Source organism: Tympanuchus pallidicinctus, unplaced genomic scaffold (genome assembly GCF_026119805.1).
Source record: "Tympanuchus pallidicinctus isolate F22 unplaced genomic scaffold, pur_lepc_1.0 scaffold3, whole genome shotgun sequence".
Taxonomy (NCBI): Eukaryota; Metazoa; Chordata; class Aves; order Galliformes; family Phasianidae; genus Tympanuchus; species Tympanuchus pallidicinctus.
In genome coordinates this window covers 68,892,240-68,919,934 of record NW_026294747.1, presented here as the reverse complement: position 1 = coordinate 68,919,934, position 27,695 = coordinate 68,892,240, and the positions used below count along the sequence as shown (strand labels likewise).

General features: G+C 37.4%; 1 protein-coding gene across 6 annotated transcripts in view; it reads left to right on the top strand.

The window, feature by feature from the left end:
• Positions 1–27,695, top strand: part of DIP2C (disco interacting protein 2 homolog C) — a 288,411-nt gene that overhangs the window by 215,272 nt on the left and 45,444 nt on the right. For 5 of the 6 annotated variants that reach the window (XM_052692779.1, XM_052692777.1, XM_052692778.1 and 2 more), the window contains 12 exons: positions 3,073–3,212; positions 4,690–4,826; positions 7,040–7,248; positions 7,896–8,010; positions 10,566–10,767; positions 11,500–11,609; positions 12,389–12,469; positions 16,012–16,135; positions 17,753–17,874; positions 19,678–19,789; positions 19,901–20,010; positions 22,663–22,793. In XM_052692779.1, the coding sequence (XP_052548739.1) occupies positions 3,073–3,212; positions 4,690–4,826; positions 7,040–7,248; positions 7,896–8,010; positions 10,566–10,767; positions 11,500–11,609; positions 12,389–12,469; positions 16,012–16,135; positions 17,753–17,874; positions 19,678–19,789; positions 19,901–20,010; positions 22,663–22,793 (1,593 nt within the window). Of the gene's footprint in view, positions 1–3,072; positions 3,213–4,689; positions 4,827–7,039; positions 7,249–7,895; positions 8,011–10,565; positions 10,768–11,499; positions 11,610–12,388; positions 12,470–16,011; positions 16,136–17,752; positions 17,875–19,677; positions 19,790–19,900; positions 20,011–22,662; positions 22,794–25,139; positions 25,253–27,695 lie in introns of those variants that run through there. The other variant, XM_052692782.1, reaches the window with a different exon arrangement.

The following is a 27,695-nucleotide window of genomic DNA, read 5'->3' as shown; positions in this document are numbered from 1 at the left end:
TTGTGTTTCCCATGTGTTGGGTTTTTCTGCTGTAGGCTGCACAGCTCTTCACTTCCTTCACTCTTGGAAGTAACTGTTGCTTTCATGTGCAGCATACATTGTTTATTCTGAACATTGATTAATGAGTCAAAGTTTTCATTTCCTGTAGTAGAAATGGAAAATCTGCCCCTAGATCACAGGGTATGCAGTGGGAGAACTCACTGCGACTCAGTGTGCAGTGGGTGGTTTGCCCTTTCTAGACTTAAACTCTATGCTTAGATCCATGTGAAGCACTAGAGATTCATTTTCAAATTAACTAGCATTGAGAGCTTACATTAAAAAATAAATAAATTAGCACATAAAATAGCTGATAATTCAAAAAAGAGCATTTTTATCTTCAGTGCTTCAGTAAGTAATTACAGAGACATTTTTATTACAGAAAATGTTATTGAACACATACCCACTTTTTTTTTGAAGTCTGGATAATGGCAGGGTAATGCTAGCTAAGCTTGTGAGCTTTAGTATTTTTCATTTTATTCAAGCCATCTCCAGCAACAGTAAAGTCATTATCATACAAGTTCCAAAGAGTTACAGCTGAAGTACACTTTAAAATGACTCCCCGCAGAGCACAGATCCAGAGAGCTCCCTGTTAATGCTCTGACTTTTAAGATCTCTGGTGTAATTCTACTATCTTCCTGCAAGGAGGGGTAACAAAACCAATTCTCTGTTGAAATACACTTGTAGTTTAGAGAAAGACAGTCAGTAATAGACTAATAGGTACTTTACCTTTAGAGATGAATCATAAAGCCTAATATTTAAAGGAATGTCTCATGCAAATAATTCTTTATGGTATTCCCATTTGGTTTACTGCATAGGAGTCTGAACCTGCTTGCTTCAGGGAGTGCAAAAGTACATGGCTGTTGCCATTCTAACAAATGACAAAAAGTGGCAATAATTTGTATCTCTAAATGGTAGTCATAACAGTTCTTAAAATGCTCTATAGCTACTCAGTATGAACAAAGCAACTTTGAAGTAAATAAATGTCCTTATTGCATGGCTGAGGAAACTAAAGGGGTAGGTTTGTCTGGCTTATGCTAAATGTACTTAGCATATGGAATAGGTGGAATTATACCCTTGTTTACCTAGGAAGCAGTGTGATAGAATTCCAAATCTGACATGAAAAATATGGAGTGTGTAAAGAAAACCCTTGTGGACTTCACAAACAGGACAAAATAGAGGCTGCTGCACGGCAGGACTGTGGCTCACAGGATGCTTTCTAACAGGCTGCCTGCTGTGCTGCTAGGTGCTTAGCTCCCCACCTCACACCTACACCTTGTTCCTCCCTGTTCCCTCCTGGGAACAGGCCCAACTAGATCCTAACTGGCCCCGTGCTTCTAGCTTCTCTCCTTTGCACACCTTGTCTTTTATTTAAATAAAAATAACTTATTTTAAAATTTACTGATTTTTTTTTTTAATTAATCAAAGGAACAGCCAGTGCCTTTCAGGGCTGCATCCACTCTTTTATTGTATGTGATAAGTAACACAAAAAAATGTGTGTGAGAAAAGTCTAGGTGTTCTCCACTTGCAGCAGGTTGTGAACACCTTGTGTGCCTGCAGGAGACCAGTACTCTCTTTTTATATATTTAAGATGTCCTGAGCAATAAAATGGGCTTTTTGAGGAGCAAGGATGAGAAGAAGTTGATCAATTAATGTGGCTGAAAGTTCTTTTGACATGATGAGAATGTTATTTATCACAGCTGCTCTTTTGCTAGCACTATTTGTTATGCTCTAATGCATTTTCAAGCGTGCCCACATCCTTCTGTGTTGACAATGTCACTTGAGAAATATGCCTTGTAAAATGTATTAATTGAAATTTATAGTGCTTATCTGAACATGGGCTAAGGCTAAGGCCTATCTAGTATTTCAAGCACATTAGAGGAGAAATGTCACATGAAAGGACATTGCCTGTGATGAAATCATTGTGTGATGATGGACTGCTTAGGAAAAATGCAGAATCTTGAAGGGACTATTGACAAGTTTATAGATTTTGAAAATAGCTGGAGTCTAGCTGCTCCATGTGGATGAATTATCCATACTCAAATCAGCATCATGTTAGCCTCCAGTTATGCTTTTCAAAATACAGGACAGTATAAGAATCTTTCCAGACATGAAAAGTCTTGACACATTCCTCTGGCTTAATAGTCAGCGTATGTCAACATTTGCTTGCTCAAGCCACACTCAATATATGTAATCATTGTATTCACTGATACAGCAAGGGGTTTTATATTGAAACAAGCTGACAGCTTGTGCTAATGCTGTGAGTCTGTATGGAACATCAGTAGTGAATGTGAGCAAACTGAGGTGTTACTGAGTGATTGCATCCACAGCATTTTAACCAGGACTGATGAAATAGCAATTTGTTTTCATTTTCAGGGGTAAGTTAAAATAGGAATAATTAAATTACATGCACTAAAATAAAGATGATGAAGTCCTTGCAGTTTCTACAGATATTTGGCAGTAAATCTATTAAAACCTAATTTCTTCTGCTTAGTAATTGAAAGTGTTTAAGTATTTTGAGTGGAAAATCTCATCTGTGAGTTAAAGATAAAAGATTTGCATTCTGATCTTGGCTTTATTACCAGCATGCTAGAAGTAGGCTTTTATTCTGCCAGGTGAGCTTTGTTTCCTAATTCTAAGTTGCCCCTAAGTAAGAAAGTAATATGCAGAGATTTTTTCAAATTATTTACTAATTATTTCCAAATATTTAGAATGCAGCTGCCTTCTACTCTGTCTACATGGCCTTTCCATATTTTTTAAATAAGTCAAAAGCCCTTTCCTTGGCTAATCAAGCAGACTGTAAATCTATTTGAAAACAAATACAAGCTTTTTATGTGAATATTAGACATTACTTTCATCTCTGCAACCCCATATGTGGGGGTAACTACTGAGTGGGAGAGTTGCTAGATTACTTGAAAATGGGGAAAAAAAACACTATTTTAAACTCGCAAATAGAGGAGTGTTTTCAATATTAATCCATTAAGTAAATGCTTACATCTGCCTGATGGTGCATGATGTTATAAACCATGGTTGCAGGCCAACAGATGACAGCAATCAGCCACCAGGCAGAGGAGTTCTGTCCATGCATGGTCTCACATACGGAGTGATTCGGGTGGACTCTGAAGAAAAGCTGTCTGTTCTGACTGTCCAGGATGTTGGCTTAGTGATGCCAGGAGGTAAGGATTGAAAGAGTTTTGTTTGGAACTTACTATGAGTCAATTCATTAATTTAATTACGTAGTAAGTCATAGAAAGCTTTAGGATCAGACTGCACGTATTTGAAAAAAAAATTAGACTAAAAGCCTTACCTTATGAAATTATGGTTTGGAAAACCAAGATTTCTTATCTGTATTTACTTCTGTGGATCTCTTTCCACATTAACGGCATGCTTTGAACAACCTCACATCAGATCAAAACATCAATTTCTTAACTGTGAGGTACAGAAAATAGAACAAGTTGAGAAAATTCTATAACCTATGCTATGGTCAACCAAATTGCTATCTGCAGAATATTTCTCCAAAAATATTGAGCTATCGCTCAGTCATCAGCAAGAGAAAGTATAAGTGAACAGTTCATATTGATAGATTGATACTGAAGCCAGTGCTTCTAAAAACGAAGATTCTTCATAACAGCTAAATTTTAAGCAATAAGTTATGGAGACTAGAAAAGGGTAACACTGTAGTTTTTCATAACAGAATGTCTATTATATGTCAAGTGAATAAAACATAAATTATGCATCTTAAAACATTTCAGTTGAGCAACTTAAAATACAGGAAGATGGATTGTTGTCTAATAGCGATCGTATCAGATATTATTATAGATGTACTGCCTTGCACCTCATACTATATTCTAACAGTGTTGAGAAAAGGGCACACTCTTGATCGTCCTTGGAGTGAGAGAAAGGTCATTAAAGACTCTTCATGCTCCTATTTAAAGATACATTGGCGCATTGTTGGTCTCCCCTGTTCATCTTCCCAACTATGAAGTCACACTTGCTTGACTCCTGCTCCAGCTGTAGCAGCATACCTGACTCTTATTTGTGTTGCTTACACACAAAATGATGTTTCTTCCTCAGACCAGTGCTTTCTAACCCCTCCTGTTCAGCTCTGATTGTCTCCTCAGTCCTGCAAGACCAGTCTGAGCTCTGATAAATTCTCAGTGAAGCAGTGGGACTAGTCTGCTCTAACATGCTGATACTTCATATGGTGTTACTTGCTGCTTAATGAGAAGTGTATTTCCTGGATGCTTGCTGCCCTGGCAATGTAATTATTGTCAGAAATGCCTGTAGAGTATTTCATTTTGCTCTGACTGCACCAAGTCTGTTCTTTGATATGCAAAACTGGGAACATAGTTACACTTCACAACAATATTACAAATCAGCTGAGGTTTTAGGTAGCAAGGGAGGTTAGGTTTTGTTTTCAGTTAAATGATTGAGTTTACATAAAGGTCTTTGCATTCTTTTTGTAAATATTATATGTAATGCAAGTAACATTTTATTAGAGGTATTCAGCATCTTAGAGTTTGAGAGACAGATTGTTGGTTAGTGACTAAATATAATTTACTTATCTGAACTCCACCACAGTGTCATGCAAAGTTTATATTATACTATAGTTAGTTTTATAATATATTTTAAATTCATTTGCTCTTTCCCTAGCTATAATGTGTTCAGTAAAGCCAGATGGAATTCCTCAGCTCTGTAAAACAGATGAAATAGGAGAACTATGTGTATGTGCTATTGCAACAGGTACATCATATTATGGACTCTCGGGCATGACTAAAAACACTTTTGAGGTAAGCTGGCAAAAATTCTATGTAAAATATTCCTTTTTAACTTTCTAAGGGTAATATTTCACTTAAAATATTGACAGTAACAATATTAGAATATCAGCAATAATCAGTGCTTGTGATTTGGGACTGCAGCAGATAATCCTCACTGAATCCCATTTCATTAAGTGCAAAAACAGATCGTTTTGTGGGTTTAGTTCTGGCTGTGAGGAGCTTTTTCTTTAATTTTGGAAGAAGATACCAGGTGCTGAAACAGTCACAAGGAAATCAGGAAAAAAGGCGAAGTTCGAAAGGTAATAATGTATGGATTGTTGCAAGCAGTAGGAGAGCTGCTGTATGTCCTTAAAAGCAGTCTCCATCATTTCTGCCGCCCAGCCTTTAAAGCCTGCATTTATACAGAAACCTGACAGACACAACCTTCGAGACATATCTGAGTAGTGAAGATAACTTTTCCTAATTAGTGCCCCCCACCTGCTTTTATTTGAACAGCCTAAGGTGAACACCTTTGTGCTTTGTGTGGTCTGTCTTCCGGTACGTTTCAGCAGCAGCGTAGACTGGTGTACTGACAGCTCTGTTGTACCTGCTCACTTGTTCTCATTAATTTCTGTTGAAGCCAGTATGAAATGGTGGACAAATCAGAGAAACAATGAAAAATATTCAGCTGAGACTTTTATTCATTCATGTTCTCATTATTTTCTCTTTAAGTAGTTGAGGAAAAGAGAAGTGTATTTATATTTCTGTTAACAAATGTTCTTTCTAATATTACCATATTTTATGGATTACACATGGCTAATATCTCCTGCAAAACGGCTTCAGCTTTCCTTATGCAGAACTGAATATTGTAAACATTGTACATTTAATAATTAATGGATGCTGATAGATATAATCCTCCATTCTGCTACTGATGCCAAGAATCCTACTATGCTATTGTGACCTGAAATTTGTAGATTGCTGATTACTGTGCTACAAGAGCAATTAGCAGTACCCATTGTGAATGATAATCTCATATTTGACATATTTCAGAATAGAAAGGTACTTTCATTCTGGAGTACTTGCTGTAATTATAAAATCATTCATAATTCATAGCTAGATCTGCAGTTGAACAGTACATTTAGAATTATTCCAAATGGTAAGCAAATAAATTACCACTGAGTCAGCAGGACTACTCATTTTTGAAGTTATGCAAGTTCTTAACAACTCTCAGCAAGTGGGACTCTCTTCTCTTTTATGGTGTAATTTGTGTTGCAGGTAACAGACTGAGGTTTGTGTTGCCGAGATGAGTTATGGCTGAGGGTGTATAAGCTTTAAATCTGCTCAGGAGGAGTCACCTGTGAACATCTGGCAGCAGAATTTGACCTTTATTTTCAGATGAGCCCTGAAGGACTTTTTGTACTCACGATCTTCCACCTGTCATTGTCATAAATAACTTACATTTAGACTTTCAGTTTTTTAAGAAAAGATGGTAGGAATGTGTGCTTGTGTCAGAATGCAATCCAAGTAGCTCACCAGTAGAATAATGCTGAGCTAGCTGGAATGAGAAAAACAGGATAAATTGACCTGTGTAGAAAGTATCCCGTGGAAGTCATCTTTACTTTTGGTGTTCAAAAGATCAGAGTTACTGTAGAGGAATGTTTTTTTCATTTTTTTGACATTAAACAGAGGTCCTGTGAAGATTTAATTGACCTTAGATAAATGACATCAAGAGTTATTAAAATGCAGTACCTAAAAATAGCTTTACTTCTAGCCTGTTCATTTCTCTTTACTACATTGAAATCGAGTATGAGGTACTGAAAAGAGCATCTACTGTCATATTTGCAGTTTACTTACTGAGCTGCTCTGTGCATAGCACCTCTGATTAATTTTGCTTAGTGCAACATGTTTGTTTATTTTTTTTTAATTCAGTACTATTTACCTTGACTGATTGACTGATAGATTGATTTAGGTCAGAAATTATTTACAAGCCATAGCTAGGAAAAATGTGTTTGGTAAACAAAGTGAGACTGATCTTGCCAAACCTCAAGTACTGAGAATTATACACTGTAGCACAGGAGTTTCTCAGTGTTCTGTTTTTGGTTAGAGAAGATAAAAGAGCATCATCAGAGGCTTATTTACTTTATTCCAAAGGAGCTCTCTGAAAAACCATGCCTGAAATAAGCGTGGTACTAAGCAGTACCATTTTAGTATATAGAATAGAAAAACTGTGTTTTTGTGTCTTACAGGTGTTTCCTATGACCAGTTCTGGTGGCCCTATCACTGAATATCCTTTTATAAGGACTGGACTACTAGGGTTTATAGGACCAGGTGGACTTGTCTTTGTTATTGGCAAAATGGATGGTTTGATGGTTGTCAGTGGAAGAAGACATAATGCTGATGACATTGTAGCAACAGCACTCGCAGTGGAACCAATGAAATTTGTCTACAGGGGCAGGTTTGATCTTTTTTCTTACTTTAAGTAGAAGTCCCTATTTTGCTTAGATTAGATGTAAGTGACCCAAAATGCTTCCAAAAGGTAGTTCCTAATCTGTACAGGGCTTTCTGTTGTTGATAAAATAGGGATGCTGTGAAATTTCTCTGCATTTTCTCTAAATTACTGTGTATATGGCCAGAGGCAGGAGACAGCAGAGGAAAACCTAAGTCATAGCTGAGGTAGGCTTTAAATATTGAAATCCAAAACTGTCATTTTAAAAGTTTCCAGTAGAATAACTGGTTAATGCTGAAGTTGTTGGAATTACTTGTTTCTAAGATATGGCTGAAGAAGGTGTTTGTGCTGCTGAATAACTGCTTAAAAGCAGCCTTAGTGCGATGCAAATTTAGTTCTGTTTTTATCCTAAGAAGGTTTACTTCTTGAGCTCTGCTGTTATTGTTGCCTTACTAATGAGTTCAGAATGAGATTCTATATACCTGTTTCAGAAGTTTTCTAAAACTGTTGTTTTTTTCCCCTTAAATAAAATGCTTATGAAAGCACCAATCCTCTGAGTAATAAATAACAAAATATTGCTACAGAGAGTTGGTTTAGAAGGATCTTATTATCGTCTATCCTAGCAATAAATACTCTTCCTTCCTCCTCTCCTATAGGATAGCAGTGTTTTCAGTGAGTGTGCTGCATGATGAAAGGATAGTTATTGTTGCTGAGCAAAGGCCAGATTCCACGGAGGAAGACAGTTTTCAGTGGATGAGTAGAGTCCTGCAGGTAATGCTCTTAATGTATGTTTGGAAGCTGCTTTTCCTAATTTCTTTTTTTTTTTAATTGAACATTTAGACCTTCAAAGTAACCTGGCATTCATGTTTGAGCAATTGTGAGCATTGCTTCGGTCACACTTCTAACTACCTAATAAGCACAAAATAAGCTTCTTCTGGGTGACAATTCCTGCCCAAACCACATATGTCCAATGTGTAAAACATAACTAAAATGCTGTAAGAAAGCCAGGATGACTTGAAGCAAGCAATAGCAAAAAGCCAGTACCATGTAGTCATGAGAATATAGTGATTCATTACTACAAAAAGGTGGTGAATGAGTGTATGTATACTTACTGTTAAAAGCTAACATAGTCTTACTAAACAAAGAAAGGTAACGTTATGCAGTTGACTTTATCAAAAGTGTATATACAGAACTGAGCTAGATCTCCAGATTTCTTTTTAATGAACGAGAAAGAATTATGTTTCTAGTGCACCATGGTAAAGTAAACTATTTGAGAAACAACCTAAACTTTTCTTTCCACTGCAATGAAGGGAAGGGATTCATTAGCTCAGATGTAGGCATCTATGATAAGGTTATCTGCATAGAGGACACCTATTGCAAGAATTCCCATTCCGGCCGTCTCATGAATCACACAAGGCACATAGCACCAGGAGAGAGAATATTCTCAGAGTATGAAGTTTTCTTTTCTTGAACAACATAGCAGATACGGACTCAGTGCAAGTTCTGGCATCTCTAATCAGTTTTCTCAATGAAACAAAAAGACAAAGATCTCAGGCACTCTATTTACCGCCTGGCTTAAATCATTTCAAAAACTAAGCTATCTCATCAGCAGACATAAATACCAGCAGTTTTAAAAAGCTGACTTGTAACCTTCTCTCAAAATTTCAATGTTTAGTTCATCAGTGCACATCTCTGTGAAAAGTCATTCATCATCTTCAGCAATGTGCCGAATTCCAGAATGGGAAAGGTGACAGTTCTGAATGATCCATGGCATTTTTTCAGGTTGTGTGCCACACAGGTAGCTACCAAAGCAAACAGTGTGGAAGTCACTCATGTATAACAGCCCTCATCCCTCCAGAGTTGGGCATTGCTCTCCACGCACTCCTAGGAGCCACGCTGTGATGTGCTTTAATTAATTGCTTACCCTATAATAGTTTTCTTTCAAGCTAATCTCAAGTGAGGACCCTGTGATTTATCACTGCCCTTCAGAAACCTACAAATAACATTATGATTGGGATTTGATGCTTCAGATTTCTGCTGGATACATGAGACATTGCTTCCTGGCAGTCTTGCATATCTAACTATTGCTCATTTTTAACGTAGGGGGAATGTAGACCAGCAGTGAGGTGATCCTGTACTGCCATGGATCTACCACTATTAAAACTGCAATGATTGTAAAACAAGTAACTGCTTTATTATTCTTTACAATCAAGTCAATAAAAATAAAGCAAAGACAAGACAAAAGCAAAACATTATTTAGAGTGACTATAGAAGTAATCAATAATTTATTGGTCTAAATTTAAGTACATAACTATAAATCATTATTTGATTGTCAGAATATAGATTGCATCTTTAAAGCAACAAATGTATGTATTCACATTTCTCGTGGTTAAAAATTCAGATGCAAGTTAAGTCAATTATATTTCTGAACATTTAACTTCTCATTAGAGATGCTGTCTGTAATTTGATTCCCAGTCTGTTTGGACGTCAGAAGTTGTTTTTCTAACTCACTGGCTGCAATTTTTGCACCCAGTGTAAGGAAAATAACCAGTTAAAATGTGAATGGAATTAAAATGTAAGAGCATGCATATTCATGTTTAGCTAGATGAAGTACATAGATACTGAACATGACTGATTTTTTGAAATTGATGCAGTTGACTCCACTTTTCAGACAGTGAACATGGTTAAAGATTCAAAAATCCTTATTTTTCAGGTTTGCATTCAAAAGACTTTGTTTCAAGTCAGTGCCTGTGTAGTTTTCCTTTATATTGAATAAGTTCCCATTCCTGCCTGAGGATCTTCTAAGAGTAATCAGGGAGCAAAACAGTTTTTATCTTAGCAAATTAAAAATTCATAAGCTGTATACATCAGTAGCTGCATGTGATACATGTGCAGCATTCACCATTTTTCTTTGCTCCACAGGATGGACTGGATGTTAAGTTGATAGGAAGCCTTTGAACGTTAATTCTGAGAAGTGTGCAGACTCAGATCTGTTTCACATGAGTTCTCAGACATCCTAGTGATAAATCTTCAGGATACTACTATCATTTGTCTGAGGAGTGCATTTCTTAATAGATTTCCATGTGTTTGGCACTAGGCTTTTGTCTGCCTTTTTTATCTTCTGGAATGAGTGTAACAACATCAGCGTTACATTTCCATCCACCTGTTCCCAATGAAAAGAACCTCCTTATCACAGGCACTGCTGAAGTGTCTTTCTACTCTCAGTTAATTATCAGGGTTGTTTAATGCAGCAATTCAGAATAACACGTTTATTATAATGATGAAAAATTAGCCTTTCATTAGAATTGACTTCCTGCTTGTTTTAGGCTATTGACAGTATTCATCAAGTGGGCGTCTACTGCTTAGCTCTGGTTCCAGCCAACACACTCCCCAAGACGCCGCTGGGAGGAATACACCTGTCAGAAACCAAACAGCTTTTCTTGGAAGGATCGCTGCATCCTTGTAACGTGCTGATGTGTCCCCACACATGTGTAACAAATCTGCCAAAACCAAGGCAAAAACAGCCAGGTAAGATGAGTGGGAGCAAATGAATTGTGGCTTTTAGTGTGTGCTTATGGTACAGTAAAGAGTGAAATCAAATAACTGTTAATGGAGGTGAGAATCAACTCCATCAGCTGTTCATGTTAAGTATACTAGGCAGCATCTATGAAGAATATGTTCAGAAGGAAAAATGCTGTAAAATGCTCTTCATTAGTAAAGGTGAAATTTCTGCTGCTCTAAAAGGCCACAGCTGACGTTCTTCTCATAGTCCTGGTCTCTTGTGTCTAAAGTATATGAACTGAGACTGAAACAGAAAAACAGCCTCCAAATAAGGCTGTTTATTATTAAATAAGCCAAGTTTATTAAAGAGAAAGAAGATAGTTGACACTAAATAGCAAATTTAGAAGAACAACAAGTAGTTAAAAACAGATTGTAAATCAAGAGAAACCAAGAATTTGGATAAGTTTTTTTACCTTAGGAGGGAGGTTCTGCATTATTTTTACAGTAGGTATATCTGAGGGGAAAACCAAGCTAGTTTAAGATGAGCTCTGCAGTTAAATATATATGTAGTAGAGATGGGGTGAATCCAGACCTGTCTTCCATGTACATCAACCAAAATTTGTATCGACAGAGATATACTCGAGATTCTGTGCTGTGGATAGCAATGAGGAAAATTTGTAGTACCAAAGAAATACAAATAATTTCCATTCACAAGCAGAGAATTTTTATTGCATTTAACATATCTCTGATTTATTCTAGAAATTGGCCCTGCCTCTGTGATGGTAGGGAACTTGGTCTCTGGAAAAAGAATTGCACAGGCCAGTGGTAGAGATTTGGGGCAAATAGAAGATAATGATCAAGCCAGAAAGGTAAGTAGAAATTTCCTAATATGTCTTCTATTTAGTTAATTAGCAACAGGAGACATAGCAGTACATAGATGATATTATTATTTCTGAATTGGTTTGTTACATGTTAATACTAACAAACTAACACATTTTAAGATGCACATTATAGATAAATATAAAATAGACATGAGAGGAGATCACTGCTTTTCTCGTGTATATGTTGTTCTACTGGGATACACGGGACAACAGAAAATAATGGTAGAATGTGTTAATGGGTCTTTTATCAGTAATCACCCTATATTATGTCATCATTACTAAGTAGAGTGGAGTCCAAGGAATCTAATTTGCATATATGGTCATGACTTTTTTAGTTATTATTTTGATTCTGTTTCAGTTCAGCTCTTTTGGGAGCTGATGTGAATAATCAAATTAACAAACTTTAAACTGTATCTGTGTATATATCTATATGTGTATTTATAGTGAGAAAAAAGGAGTAGGACTAAGAACAGAAATTGTGCTTAAACTCTGAGAGATTAGTAAGAAGTTCTTTATTGTTTCAGAAGTATATGTAGAATTTATCACCATCTCAGCAGTGACCTAAGTTCCAGAGAGGCCTCTATTGCTGTGTCAGAACACATTGCTATAAATGTATGATGATAAGAGAATCAATTCATGTTTAGTGTTTCATGGTTACTGACATAAAGCTCAGAATATAAATAGGAAAGATAAATTCACAAAAAAAACGTGTTTTTTAAAGCTGAGAAGTTATTTAGTGCCATGACTGTAAGTCTTCTTTCTTTTAGTTCCTCTTCCTCTCAGAAGTTTTACAGTGGAGAGCTCAGACCACTCCTGACCATGTGCTTTACACACTACTTAACTGCAGGGTAAGCAGTGCAGACCGGTGCTCTAACAAGCTGCAGTGTGGCAAATGACAGGCTGGTGTTCCAACTGCACCTGCTTGCACTTTGTCTGGACATGACTCTTTCTGTTTCTTTTTCCATTACTACCCAGCTGCTATATTTATTATCCATGGAGGCAGAAAGGAAAAGAGAATAATAATTGCCAAATATCAAAATACAAATTGCTTTTGTATCAGGCACCCCATCTTATACATTTCTCATGTGGGTCAGCTGCAACTGTAAATCTGTTTCAATACTCTTCATTCTGATACCAAAGAGTAGTCCTTAGTACTGCTCACAATCTTGGTTTCTAACTTGAAAAGCACAAGCTTGGTGAAATCAAAGCACTTTTTCTACGTAAAGTGATGATGATGATGATGATTGGTTTTGAGACTGGGCCATCTGCAAGGAGATGCACGAATGGGGAAAGGAGTCAAAGAGAAGAGATGTGTTCAAGAATCCAGCTGGGTCTGCAGAGGATCATTTGTGCATCTCTCTACATAGCTTGATGCCAGCCTGCCATAACATTTCATTGACTATCAAAAATGAATGACTTCACATCAAAAGGTACAGAGCTCAAGTTTACTGAGACCGTTGGCAGGCTTCCTAGACAACTGTATATGACAAACCTGTAATTCCCAAGACCGCTGCAGAGCAGGAAAGCCTGATTTCAAACCACCCTGCCTTAGTGCCAATAGACATATCAGTCAAAACTGGGAAACGTATCTAGTATGTGAGGGTCTTATGGAAAGGAAGGGTTTGAGATATTCACCTGTGCCACCTGGAATAGCTGGCATTTGTTCTTAGTCCATATGGTCCCTGAACAGCTAAGGTGGTATAATAAACCTCCAGCAATTTGTGAACATCTTCTGGATGACCAGTTATTGTACTTACAGGGTATGCTCCCATAGCCCATATTACAGTGGTGGTATGGAAGTTCTGTTTGAGGCTACAAATGAGTCATTAAGCTAATTTGTTTTAATTCACAGCAGTAGCTAGTGCTATGTGAAGATTTCCATTTTTTACAGACAATGGTGAAATAGTAATTTAATTATCTGCAACAAAGCAGAAAAGTTGAGAGAGAATGCTGTTCATAGGTGCACTATTACAAAGTTGAATTAGTGGATTGTCCTGTAAGTGAGGAGCAGAGATGCTGTGAGAAAGATACCATGCTGTCCCATCTCCTCCACACAGGCTTTTGCTTTTCTGCTTTAAGTAATGCCAGACTTTGCATGCTGGCACAAGGGTTCAGACAGTGGGAGGGAAGGATACAATGTGGAGAGTGAGGATTAATGAAATAATTGATTGTTCCTTACAAGTGAAAAACAGTTCAATTTTGAGAGTCAGTTTTTCTGCTCCTTTAATACTCCCAGTGTGCAGTATGTCCTCTTGTGAAATTTGAGAGATTTGTTGTTTTATGGGGAGATTCATCGTCTAATGGAAAGAAGTGACAGGGCTGGTGAGTTTTAGCCAAAGCAAACTTTATTACCCATCTTGAATCTTAGTACTTTTGTAATTTTTTTCCCTTTTTGTCTACCTTGCATCTTGTATGTAGGCATTGTTCTCAAACATCCAGACATCTCACAGATGATGACTAATAGAAATTCACTGAGATCAGAAATTTCCTGTAACCCAAGCATTTTGAGAAATTAGATTTCTAGCTTAGTGCAGTGCCTTGTTTTTATGGTATGGGTTTCAGGTATGAAACCCAAAGGGAACAGTTATCTCTGCTCACCCACAATTCTTCACCAACAGCAGAATTCTTCCCAGCACTGCATATAAACACTGCCTTTCTTCCTGTGCACCTGCAGCAAGTGCCAGAGTTCTTTAATGAACTTTGCCCAAATATATGTGATTTGCAGCAATTCCCCTTCTATGTCAGTAAGGCTTGTGGTTGTGGTGTATGTGGGAAGCTAAAGGGTCCGTTTCCCCCTGGCTATTGAAGCAGGAAATGTCTTGAAAGAAGAAAGTGAATGCAAGTGCATTCCTATTGGAAAGTCTACTGTGAGCGACTACTCAGATGTTGGATTGCTTTGGCCACATCTAGGGCTGGTCGTGGTTGCATGTGTCGTTAGAAAAAGTTCTTGCAGTTGAACTATCCAGAAAACCAATTAAAATGTCCTGAACTGCATCTTTTTTTCCTGTTATCTTGAGCTCTTTCTTGACAGTGTTTGAGGTGTGACGTTTCTAAATGCCAAGTGGTGCATGATAACATGCTGTGACCCTACTTCCAGATCTTTCTCCAGCTGCTCTCTCTCCTCTCTGAAGCTTGTGATCAATATGTACTGCAGTGGTGTGAGGGATAGTGCTGATTAATTGAAATCAGCAGTCAAGCCAAATCCTTAGCAGTTCTTGCCCTGTTTTAATATAATTCAATGACTATTTCTGTAAAACAGAAGACCTTATTACTATCACGATACAGTATTTTTTAATTGTGTTGCATTGCACTTTTGAGGCACTGATTTTACAGAAGAATATGTTAGCTTTTTTTTCTTCTATGAGTTTATTCATCTTCTCTTTTTCAAGTGCTTATCATATGTGCTGGTTGTATCAGAGCAGTGATGGAGACTGAAATCCTCTTTCTCCCCAGAGGAGGTGCAGCACAGCATTCCTTTCCCATACTGTCCCATCTCTTTACTTCAGCCCAGACCTGGCTGATCAGCTCTAGCAGCAGTCAGTCTCCTGATTGCTCATTCATTCTTTGACTTCTCTTCAGAGTTGTGAGATCTTGCAGTGAATTCTGTGATACATACATATATATATATCTATATGTATGTTTGTATGTATGTATGTATTTATCTCTTCAGAGCATGCAAGAATTCAGTTTAAAACACCATGTTTGTTTGATAATTTTGAGATGGTGCTATCTGAATTGACAAACTCTGGGTTTTTTTGTTTGGTTGGTTGGTTGCTTTTTTTTGGCTTATTGACCAGAGTCATTTATATTCAATAAATGTCTTTTCTGTTTCATGTATATGCATGTGCTTAGCTCTTGTTCTAGACTAATTCTCTTCCCCTGTCACAAAGCATTGTTTTCTCTGATGCCTTTTGTCTCATCTTTGAAAGTATTTCCCCTGTGCCATTTGGCTTCATTCCAAGGTGCAGACAGTGAGATGCAGTTTTCAGGATTACTCTCCGCAGATTCTCAGGATTGCTGCAGAAGACCACAAAAGCACTTTCCTGGCTGTAGCAGGAATGCTGCATGTGTAGCAAGAGAAGGAGTACAGTTTACATGAGCGTGACATTGACATGCTACTGTGACTTCCTTGGTTAGAAAGGCAGCACTTTTGAGGACACTGAGTACAGAGAGAGGAATGGAGAATGCTTCCTTCCTTGACAAGCATCCTTTTTCCCTCCAGCTACAGTTTGGCTTAAGACTGAAAGCTTCCTTATTTAAGGTGAATGTGTGACATATTGTGGCTTTAGGAAACTGCAGCGCCTCATCCAGTAGCTTCTACGCTGCAGAGGAGAACAAAGATCAATGCAGTGCATTGTCTTCTGTGACATTTATCTTTCTTCCTGTGCAGGGAACAATAGCCAACTCATTAACGTGTGTCCAGCTACATAAGCGAGCAGAGAAGATAGCCGTCATGCTGATGGAGAGGGGGCATTTGCAAGATGGAGACCATGTGGCTTTGGTTTACCCACCAGGTAAAGAACCGTGTTCAGCACCTTGGTGCTCCCAAAAGTTTATCATGTAGAACAGTGCAGTACAGGTGTTAACAGCCTGTGAACCAGGTGAACTGGCAACAAACAAAATGTTTGTCTTATGTGCATTTCTCTGAACTTAGTCAAATGTATTTAGAAGATTTTTTCTCCATGTATGTGTATGAACATAGATACTATATTCTATGGGTTCATATTAAGATTAAGTGGTACTTTTAAAACCCCTCTCATATAAGCATTCAAATCTAAACAGTAATTCACTTCTTTGCTTTTAGTTTGCTAGAAACACACTATTTTATGAGCCTATGGTTCTGCTAAAATATTCCATCTGCTGAGCGTTCTTAGGTTTACCTGTCAAATTTCTGTTTGAAAGTACTGCATTTCATGGGGATAAAGCAGCAGTACCTGGGAAGTAATCAACCTTATTAGAGTAGAAATATGATAAATAGTAGATGATTAAGAAATACCCAAAAATAATCAGTACTTTATATATATGTAGATCATTAACCTACACAGCTCCGTGGTTAGAATTTTTCTACTTTGACATACGGACTTTAAGCTTGTATTAACCAGTACCATCTTTGACATTTGTTTAAAATTATTTCTGATCTAGTACTGCTCTTTTATCTTTAGCATTTTGTATGTCTTGATGAAATAAAGTCTCATTTTAAGTCTGGATTGTGGTATTTCAGTAGAAAGGGACTGCAAGATAATGGTTAAATCATTATCATTTTTAAGCAATTTCTCAATGGTTAATATGAGGAAACCTTTTCCACAAAAGAAATGTGTGTTTTAAACTTAAGGTTTTATTTCCTACTTTTCACTTGCCCTGCATAAATCATACTATCAGAGGAGCAGTAAACCTATCTGTACTCCAGATCTGTTTCCAGTGGAAGAGTAAAACAGTCCCCACTTTTATCTTGGCACAGCCTGCATACAGAACGAAAGAACCTTCAAACAGAAGTCACAGGGTCTTTATGCTATTGTCAGCTCAGCTTCTTTCTGTGGCCTGAAGTGTCCACAGTCTGACATCTGCAGTCAATATTTATATGGAGGAATGCTTAGTTTTATGTTAGGAGCAGGGATTCAAAGCCAAGGTTCCATTTTTGATTGTGAAATTTCAGGTAGATAAATCAAAGCTGTATGTCTGAAGTTAAAAATGGCATGAGGAAGAAGTCTAACAAACCTTCAGATGTTCCTCATACGACTGATAGGAACATTGTACTCATCCTTTTGCTGGGACACTCCACTTCTTGAAACTCACTTATGTTTAAATGGAATTTAGGAAGATAATTCATCTGTGGAAATCATCTTTTTACCTGTTACTTCCTGGTCATATAAGTAGAACTCACCAAAATGATGATATCTGGCTTCAGCTTTGTGTGTTGTCACTGGTTTTTCATGCTCAGAACAGTGCAATTGAAAGTAATCAGTGAAGCTGAACAAATACTGACAAGGGACTGAAAAAGAAGTCTGTTAAAGGACTTAGTCACTCATTTAACCTTCTGAGTTGAATCCCAAATAAAATTTATGCTGACATAGATGTCTGTGATTAAATGATTTGATTTTGAGGGGAGGATTTTTGTTTTGTTCTTCATGCAGGAATAGACCTGATTGCTGCATTTTATGGTTGCCTGTATGCAGGCTGTGTGCCAATAACAGTTCGACCTCCGCATCCCCAGAACATAGCGACAACGTTACCTACTGTGAAGATGATTGTGGAGGTGAGCAGGCATCTGAAAGTGCACAAGCAGATGAAATGGGCAGTGGACTTGTGTCCTAGTGGACTGGCATTTGGGAACAGTATGAATGGGTTAAGCAGGTGATGTTGGGTGGAGTTACTGTTAAATGGGTGATAATGAGTTACAGTTAAATAGGTGATGTTATAGATTGAAGGATTGTATTCCTTCCAGAATTCCAAGATTTCAGTGTGCTTCAGAGTAAACACTTTTTGACAACATGCAACCTCCTGACTTCCACCGTCAAGGTTTTCCTGCAGTTGTGATACACCAACCAGGAAATTTAGCAATGTGCCAAGCATGGGAGGGTTCCCCACCTGGCAATGCTACACTCAGCATCGATAAAAGTCCCAATGGAAAAGCTTTTCCCACTGGAAAGCTTAGCTTGGCTCATGCTGAACTCTGCAAACCAAATTGTTTTGCAGTTTGAAGCAATTACAAAATTATGGTGTGAAGATATTGGTTGGTGATTCTATTTTTGTCTGGGGAAGTATTACTCTGGCTTTTTATTTAATGCTTCATTTTGGTATTTTGACTTCATCTGATCACATTTTATCTTTGATGCTCATCAGTAATTGCGTTGAATGGAATCAGTAATCTGTTGAATGGAATTCCAAATCTCTGAAATAACAGAAGTTGAAACAAATGTGATTTTATTGATAATTTCAACTAGAGATAGTTATAATTTGGTCCTTTCCTCACTGTATCAGATGCCTCAGAATGTCAGTAGAGGTATGAGAAAATGGCATATTGTCTTCAGGATTCTTATTATTTGGTGTTTTGCCACTTGGCGTTTTTAAGCATCAGCTGTTAAAGTCATATAAAAGCTGCTAAAGTGGTATAAAATGAATTATATTGTTTCTCCCATTTCTCTTTTTGATGTCTAATAGACCAACCAGGTCTGACTGGTTTCTCACTGAATAAAGTAGGGCAGGTCTAAGCTGACTTGCAAGCATTGTGTCTTCAAGACATAAAGACTGACTATAAATAAAATATTGGAAATTATTAGTGATATTAATGCCAATCTTGAAAAACTCTCAGCTCTGTTTTATATATTTTTTTCTTTCATTTTGGAGAGGGATGACCTTGTGGAAATTAAAATACTGAGTTGTTATAATCAGAAAGAAATATTCTTGTAGTTGCTACTAAGATATTTTTTAAATGGATCTAAAAGGAGGGCATCTTCAGCATGTATCATCTAAAATTCAGAGCAGATGGTAGTTACAGTAAATTCTCCATTTCTTAGTGGAGCTTGCACAATTTTTGGTCTAGAGTTACTTTTGACAGTATCAGAAGAATTCCCAATGCTTTATCACTAGCACTAGAATCAGGAATATATGGCTAACATAAAATTGACTAAAGATAGTAAAATGCTCATATAAGTGTCAGGCTAGGTTTTGGTTTATGTTAAAATATTGTTTATAAACCAAGATATATTATCTTGATATAGGAAAGGTTCTGGTCACAGTCTTCTGTACTGGCATCCTGGGTTGATAAGTGATATAATGCACTGGAAGAGTCACATTCTCGCTGTTAACGTGCCTTTAGTTTCATTCCAACAGTCTGCTCAAAATGCAATTTTAATGTGATTTGTAAAACTCGTATGGCTTTGTCTGCTTTGTGAGCTGAATTTTTTGTGGATCTTTTCACCTCCTGATTAGAAAATATGAGACTAATGTATCTGTGTCCTGTTCTGACATAAGACATAAGACAAATCATAGTCTTGCTCATTTTTAGAAGAATTAATCAGCATCCTATTGTGTTATTATTTGTTTGTTAAATTCCTAGGTGAGCCGCTCTGCTTGCTTAATGACTACACAATTAATATGCAAATTGTTACGGTCGCGAGAGGCGGCAGCGGCAGTGGATGTCAGAACGTGGCCTCCAGTACTAGATACAGGTGAGTGCCAAGGCTAGGGCTCTGCTCTCTTTTTGTCATTATTTGTCTAGCACTGAGAGATCTTTCTGTCGCTGGAGTAAGATACATCCATTCATTCTTAACTTTCACTAGATGACTTGCCAAAGAAACGGCCTGCACAGATCTACAAACCTTCAAACCCTGAAACGCTTGCTTACCTGGACTTCAGCGTCTCTACAACTGGAATGCTAGCAGGGGTAAAGGTAGGAGCTTCTTTTAACAGTTGGCATTCCTGCTCCCATGCCTGATTGGCAGGTAGTAAGTACATCGCTGCATGTTTGTAAATTCTATTGATTTTTGGTAATAGATGTTGAATTGCTTCCTCTCTTACAGTCATTATTTGATTACTTTAAATTGTCTTTATTGGTTTTTCCATACTGCTATCCAGTGTGCAGGAAGTTATTAGCTCTTCTTCTGCTCCAGCATGCCTGCAGATAGCCTAATAGCTTATCTGCCTGAAACATTCTTTAACAGAAGCATCTATTCGTTCTATTTTATGAAGGAAATGAGATTTGGTCATCTCTCTTCTAACTTGCTCCAGTACCCATCTATTGTTTGTTCCTCATTGCAGCTAACTGCTGGCCATTGTTTTTTAATATTCTCTTTTTCATTTAATTATGGGAACTGTTACATTTCTGGTATATTTACCTTGTACAAGATCAATGTAATCAGCAAACAATGTGTTTATGTGTTTGCTTGATAAGCTTTGGCATGTTGAGCTCTTTAAATCACTATTCTGACATTTCCTCCAAAATGCAACACAGTTTATCAAACCTGATTTTTCTGGCTTGTAACACGTGTTATTCCAGTGTTGGCTTCGGCAGTGCACAGGCAGAAGTAAAATTCCTCTCGTATTATCTGTTACTTTCTTAGTCCTATCTGTTGCATATCCAAGGACTGTGATGACTTTGACATCATCCATCTATTTTCAGAAACTGTAAGCAAACAAAACTGCAAACAAAGAAAAGCATTGTTTACCCAGTTCTTAGATGGAAAATTTGAAGCACAAAGTGAAGTGATCTGCCCGAGGTTGACTAATGGCTAAGTGGTTGACCTGGCTTATGGTTATGTATCAGACACACCTAGAAGATTGGTAACATCTAACTTGAGGTGATGAGCTACTATACCTACTAGACATGGACTAGTCCTTGGGCTCCTCAATAGTCAACAGACAGAAGCAGAGACTTTCAGAGTATAATTCCTCTGGTTTATTTGAAACATCTATTTTTGAATAGATGTTCAATGATTGTTTGAGACATGCTCATCTGTATTAAATCAGATCTGAATTCCACCTTATCAGACCTATAGAACTGACTACTAATTATACAAAGTCAATATTGGCAGAGCTTTAAAGATAGTCTAGGCTAGGGCGAGGTGAAGAATTTAATGTGGCTAAAGGGAAATACAGATAAATATCTCATGGAATTCTTGATTAGCCCCAGATATCTCAGTCATAAACCCTTCAATTTGCTAAATCAGCAAGTTTATATAAATAGTGCCATCAACTAGATCATTGCCAGTGATTAATTAATTATGGATGGATCACCAGAGGCCCCAAGGCTTGTCATAATGCAGTGGTGATTAATCAAAAACAATGGCTAAATAATTTGCGTGGCTTCTGAAAAGCTGTTAGATGTTTTATGGTCACTTTGGAAGTAGTAAATTCCACATAGGTTTACTCTCAACTTTTTCCCTAGCTTGAACCCAGTAAGGTGTAAAAAATCACAGAATAACAGCAGTTGTTTTCCCACAGAGTTCAGTTTAATCCTCTGTGGAAAAAATGATCTTGATTGAGCTAGAGAAGAATTAATCTCTTCAAACTGCAGCCATTCACAGTGTGGACACCTGTTTTGAACTGATCATAGTGCATCACTTGGAGCATGTCCAGCTTCAGTTATGGCATTCACAGACAGCAGAGAAAAAAATCATGTCTTGAGTGACTTTGTTCTATTTATTAAGGACCAAATAAATTTTACCTCTCAGGTGCTTGATCTCCTCCATTGACTGTAATAGTGTTAAAGGAAACTGGGCCAATATGTAGCAGAGATCAAAGGTTAGATGAATTAAATCCTATCTAGGCTGTCCTTCTAACACAGGCATGCTTCTGGTTATTAGCAGAGAGGACAGGGATTGAAAGAAGTTATTGTGTTCCCACATCCTAACACAGTAGGTGTAATCAGTAAGGAGATTTAAAATTCCTAGAAAGAGTGCATCAGAAAAGTATCTTTTGATGAGTGTTTGTGTTTCTTTTTTTCACTGGCTTTATCTTGGAGAGCTCTCAAGATTAAACAAAGAAACGAAAGCCTGTTTCTCAGCTAGGAGCTGGTTAAGGAGAATGTTTACTGTCTATTGGAGGCTGCTGAATGATTTGCTTCTTACTACCATTCCGCATACAAAAATGTCTCTAATTTAAGAAGTGTATTGACAATATTCTGTCTTTATTGTATAAGTAAGTATGTATTTTGAAATATATGAGTGCAGATCAACAAAGCATTCAAATTACATTCTTGTCCTGTAGTCATTCATTCCTTTGTTCCTCCAGAAAGTTTAGCTCGTTATCATTAGGTTTGCATACAGCTCATAGCGCATCTTGAAACCACACACAGCTTTCTCCCTGAATCACTGAAAAATTGTCATTCTTTCTGTCTCTCCATCCCTTTCATGGTTACTTGGATGTCCTCTTGAAGGAAAGTTTGTTTTCTTAGTTATAAATTTCATGTGTATTTACACTGAGCACAAAGTCGATATCTGTTTTCTTCATCCTGTGACTAATTTAAACACTTAGCTCAGTTTGGGAATGAGTCTTCTGAATGATATAATTGATCATTTTAATTACTTTTTTTTCTTTTTTTCAGATGTCTCATGCAGCCACTAGTGCCTTTTGTCGTTCTATTAAGCTGCAGTGTGAGCTTTATCCCTCCAGAGAAGTTGCTATCTGTCTGGATCCGTACTGTGGACTTGGGTTTGTCCTCTGGTGCCTCTGCAGGTGAGGTTTCTCCTCAACCTTTTAAAATATCACTTCCATTGTACTATAACACAGCAGTCAGGATGGGATGAACAGATAGTACCTCTGGGACTAACACAGGCAATTAGAATTGCCAGAAGCTGTATGGAGAATGCTGTATGGAGAATACACTTGCCTTGAGTGGGGCATGGCTGTAGGTATTTAAGGCTGAGGAGTGCAGAGCACCAGCATGCCTCTTCATCAAGCTCTTGCTGTTTCCCTGCTCTCTCTGCCAAGTCTGACTAGTTTTATTTGATGAAGACAGTACTCTACCGAGGTGGCTTCCTGGTTTCCTCTTTTTCATTCTGTACTCTGAAAGCACAAGTGGATATTGGGGGACTTCCTCATTTGTGAGACATATGGATGCGATTTTTTATAGAGTTGTGTAGGAGTGTTTTATTACAGAAGGTATTTCTATGGCAACAGCAAAGCTATAAAAAATATTTCTAGTTAAATGTGAATCAGCTTTTTTTATGAAGAGGAATTTGAGAAATTTAATAATTCTGTCAATCTTTATGCTCCAGGGAGGTTACAGTTCAGCACTGAAAGCAGTTCCATTGATTTTTTTAATTCTTCTTCTTTTGATTTTTCTAAGACAGCTGAGTTGCTGTAGAGGCAGAAATGTCAAGCTATGGGAATGTTAATGGAGCACAGTTTTATGAATACATATTAGAGGCTGCAGTAGTCTGGCATCTTTATCCATGGAAAGTTATTTGGTATTAACAGTACTGCTGGTTTTAGTTACTGAAATTAAGATAACCCAGGGGCAATAAAAATGCTGCAGCTCTGGATAAGCATTTTACCAATTTAATAAATATTTGAAAGAAAAATTATCTATGAACTGCTGCAGCAATTTATTTTCAGTGAGCATTGTTCATTTAAAAGCACTCTGTTAGCATTATCATTGCCCTTGCCTTTTAAAATATTTGTTATTAAGTATGAAGTGGGCCAAGGGTTAATAGTATTTATTATCCTATTCACTCTTGATCAGTAGTTCTTAATTTAAACTATACTTGCCCTAATACTATTTTTTGTTTTGAAAAAGTGTTATTCCAATTTCTTGTTTTTGTAGTACAAAAATACTCAAGATTCAAAAAAAATGTTTCTACAATGTTGAGATCTTAATTAAATCACTCTACAAATTAATTTTTTAAAAAAATATTTTGAAGTTAGCTGCATATTTATTTTATAGATTCATGTGTCAGCACTGTTAGGCCTTTCCTGTGCTGAGCTGCCAGGTTCATTGGCAAAGCTAATCCTGCTGAGATGCATTCAGTGAGTTAAGACCATGAAAGGACTGTATAGAGCACTATGGGACAATTCAGCTAAGGAGAATGGGGTAATGTGTAACATGGAATATCCAGTAATAACATCTGTGTAACATCGTTATGTAACCATGTAGCACAGATAAATGTTGATGTGCCAAAAAACCGAGTGTGTTGTGGTGTCTGCAAAACTCATCAATACACAAATTGTTTCTTCCAGAGAACAATATTCGGAATGCACAAGCATTTGCTGCCCTTAGGCCCTTACCAATACTGGTAATGTCAGGCTTTTGCAGAATTTTGACTTTGACCAAGGCAGCAGACCTCTGGGAGAAAGAACCAAGGTCTGTGGTACTGCATAAAATAGAAGATTTCATACCATTTTCAAAGATAAGGAAGGAAAAGAAGGAGCTGAAGGAACTGAAATCAGGGCAACACTCTAATCTTGTGAACCGTTGTGTCAATCTCTTCTTTGTCACTGATTCTTTTCCTGTAAACTCAGAAAGATTGCAGGCTGCTTGAACTGTGACTGTCATTTAGAGAAAGCTGACATCAGATGCAGCTTCATGAATTCTTCTCACAAACTTAATTTCCATCTCATTACTTTTTTAGAAATGGGTATTATTTGATGTGTTCTGTAATAGCAAAAAATACATCCTGGAGCTTGTTAGAATCTTACTTTGTGTAACTTAAAACTTTGCAACTTAGCATTTTAATCTTTGTAGTTTGGCATATCAAAATACTTTCCAATGTTTTTCAGCCCAGATTCTACCTCAGAGGATTCTACTGGAAAGCTAAGGTTGTCTGTCACCAGTCCCATTAGCTAAATTAATACTTTTTATGGCACATGGAGATTAAGTAAGGTCTTCAATTTTTCATCAGCTGTGGGGTTTTGAGAGTTAAATAGGAATTTTTGTTTTAGGAACCCAGCAGGAAGAGAAGGCAACCAACTCTACTGATTGCAGTTAAAATGAGGAGTACATTTAAATCCCTTTGTTGACTAGACTGAAGGAGGCATTGACTGAGCAGTGAAAGAAAAATTAATGTTTTGTCCTCATTGTAGGTGCCTAAACATTGTTCTGGCCTGCTCCTATGCAGCGCCCCAGAATGTACCGATCTGTGAGGTCAAAGCTGCTTAGGAAAGCTGTTGGAGCATGGAGCCAGCCCTTTGGTAAGTTTGGAATATATTGCATAGTTTTGCAAAGTTTTTTTAAATTTATTTATTATTTTATGGCCTAAAAGGTATAAAATAATAAAGAAAAGAAACCTTGCAAAGCAGAGCAATAAATTTAAGAAAAAAAAAAAAAAAGGATTTATCACATTCCCTCTAAACTGGCTGCATGCTCCAGCAGGGTTTCCTTGGGACCTTTGTCATAGAAAGAACGTCATCAGCACTATGTGAGTTTGTAAATCCAAATCTTCTAATTTTAACAGTTTGTTACTGATGACTCAATTAAAAATATTTGATTATTTCTTTCTTTAATAGTGTTATTTATCCACTCATAGAGGGTTAATCAGAATATTCTAACTTTCCTTGCACTGGATATCACGTATCATATTCTTTAAAAGTTTTAAATATCTTTCAGTGTAAAAATAAATGAAACTAAATCCTACTGCTCAGAAACGTTTCCTGAAATTAAGATGTCCTAGTCTTAATGCTGATCACTGTGGAGCAGAATAGAAAGTTCTACAGTTCATTGGTAAGGATATACTTAATTGATAGTTGCTGAGTGATGCAATGCAATAAGAATTCTCCCTCCATTGTACTCACAGTATGGTTCTATACTGAAAAATAGAATTATTCTGAAATGCAAATTAACAAAATGCATGATTTTAAATAAATTATATATTAGTAACACTCAGAAACTGTGATTATAATAGTGTAAGTCAATAAGGCTCAAAATAGACCAGAGGAACTGGACTTTCTACTGACTTTACAGCTGACTGAAGGCATTATTAACATGTATGAGTGACTGGGGTAGGCCTAAGGCTAAGCAGTGGCTAACAAATACTTACAGGACTGCAGTGAACTAGGCTGGTCATACTTAACTTCTGCCTACATTAGGGCGTCTCTAATGCCAGTACCCATAGAAATGACATTGATGTCAGTAACATCCAGCTAATCTCGGATGGGGTGAGTTCTGTGTGCAGACTTTTGGGGGAGTTAGGCAAGGTCTGAAGGCATCATCAGAGGTCTGCAGGAAACATTTGTTCAAGGCAAGATTGCTGTTCTCAGCTGCTTCTTTTTTTTTTTTTTTTTTTTTTTTCCTGATATAGATTGGAAACAAAGGTATTTAGATGAAGGTTCTTTGTTTTGGAGTGATGCTGAGCACAGATAGGCCTAAGTCCTATGATGCCTAGGTGAGATTAAATACCCAGACAGTCTCCCCTGTGGCCTACCAGCTCTGGTCCAGATGATTGTGGAGGTTTTTCTTCAGTCCCATTCAGATTCCCTCAGCTTGCTGACTCAAAATTTGAAGTATTTGCAAGGCAACTGAACTGCTTTAGGCCCAACCAAATGCCGTCAATAGCAAGGTACCCATATCTGTCCCGCATCACATAGAGCAAAAATGTCACCCTAGAAATGCAGAAATGAAATGCGTATACTTGTAAGACCTGATTGTATGTATCCACCTCCTGCAGTTAGAAAAGCAGCTCATATCACCTGAGAAGGACAGCAGAAGTTAATAGCCTGCCAGAATACAATTCCAAACTGCAGTTGCCATTTGTCAACATTTATTGCCCTGCTGAATTTTTTTGGAACTATAATAAAACCTCAGACTTTATTGTTAATCGGCCTTAGCACAACGTGGGGTAAATCTTTGATTCAATAGAACAGTTAATTGCCAAGATGTCATTCCAAGCATCTCTGTATGCTGCCAAGCAGCCTGCCAGGCCATGGAACCAGAGTTGTGATCAGATGGTGCCATCATAGCAAAATACATTGTGGTGCATTTACCTGGAGTATTCTTGTCCTTGGGCAGCCCTTGAGCAGTGCAGGCAGACAAGGCTTTTCACTCTGCCAAAATCCAAGGCTTTGTCCTCCATCTGAATACTCTTTTCCTCTCCATCCCCTGAAGAAGGACAGCATTTCTACATGACAATCTCCCATCTCAGCCACAATAGCATTTCATTCTGCATCTGTGTCCCAAAAGTCACTTTGACAAGGTGATGCAGGGATGCTCTTCTTTTTTGTCTTCTTTTCTTGCCTACTCCTAAAAGTAATGGAGACTGATAAACAGATGTCCTGGTCTGTCAGAAAGCCTCTGCAGTTCTGCACTGTGTCTCTTATAAGACATCTGGAGACAGAGTTACTCTCATGGCAACAGATTTCTACAGAAGTGGAATAAATGATCTTGTTTCAGTTCCTTTCCAGTGCTTATAGAACTAAATTTTGAAATTGCTCTTACTCTGATAACTCGTATGCTGTTCCAGTTTCAGAATGGTGATTTTAACTTCCATAATTTATATTTAAACCCCCAAGTTTTCTTAATATCCCATCTGAGGCTTCAGTGTTCACAGTCCTGTTCCTTCTGGTACCAGCAAAGAGACAGCATAACAACCCATCTTTCTTTCATGAAGGTGAGATGGCACTGTTTGTTCCTTTCTTTGTTTTTGG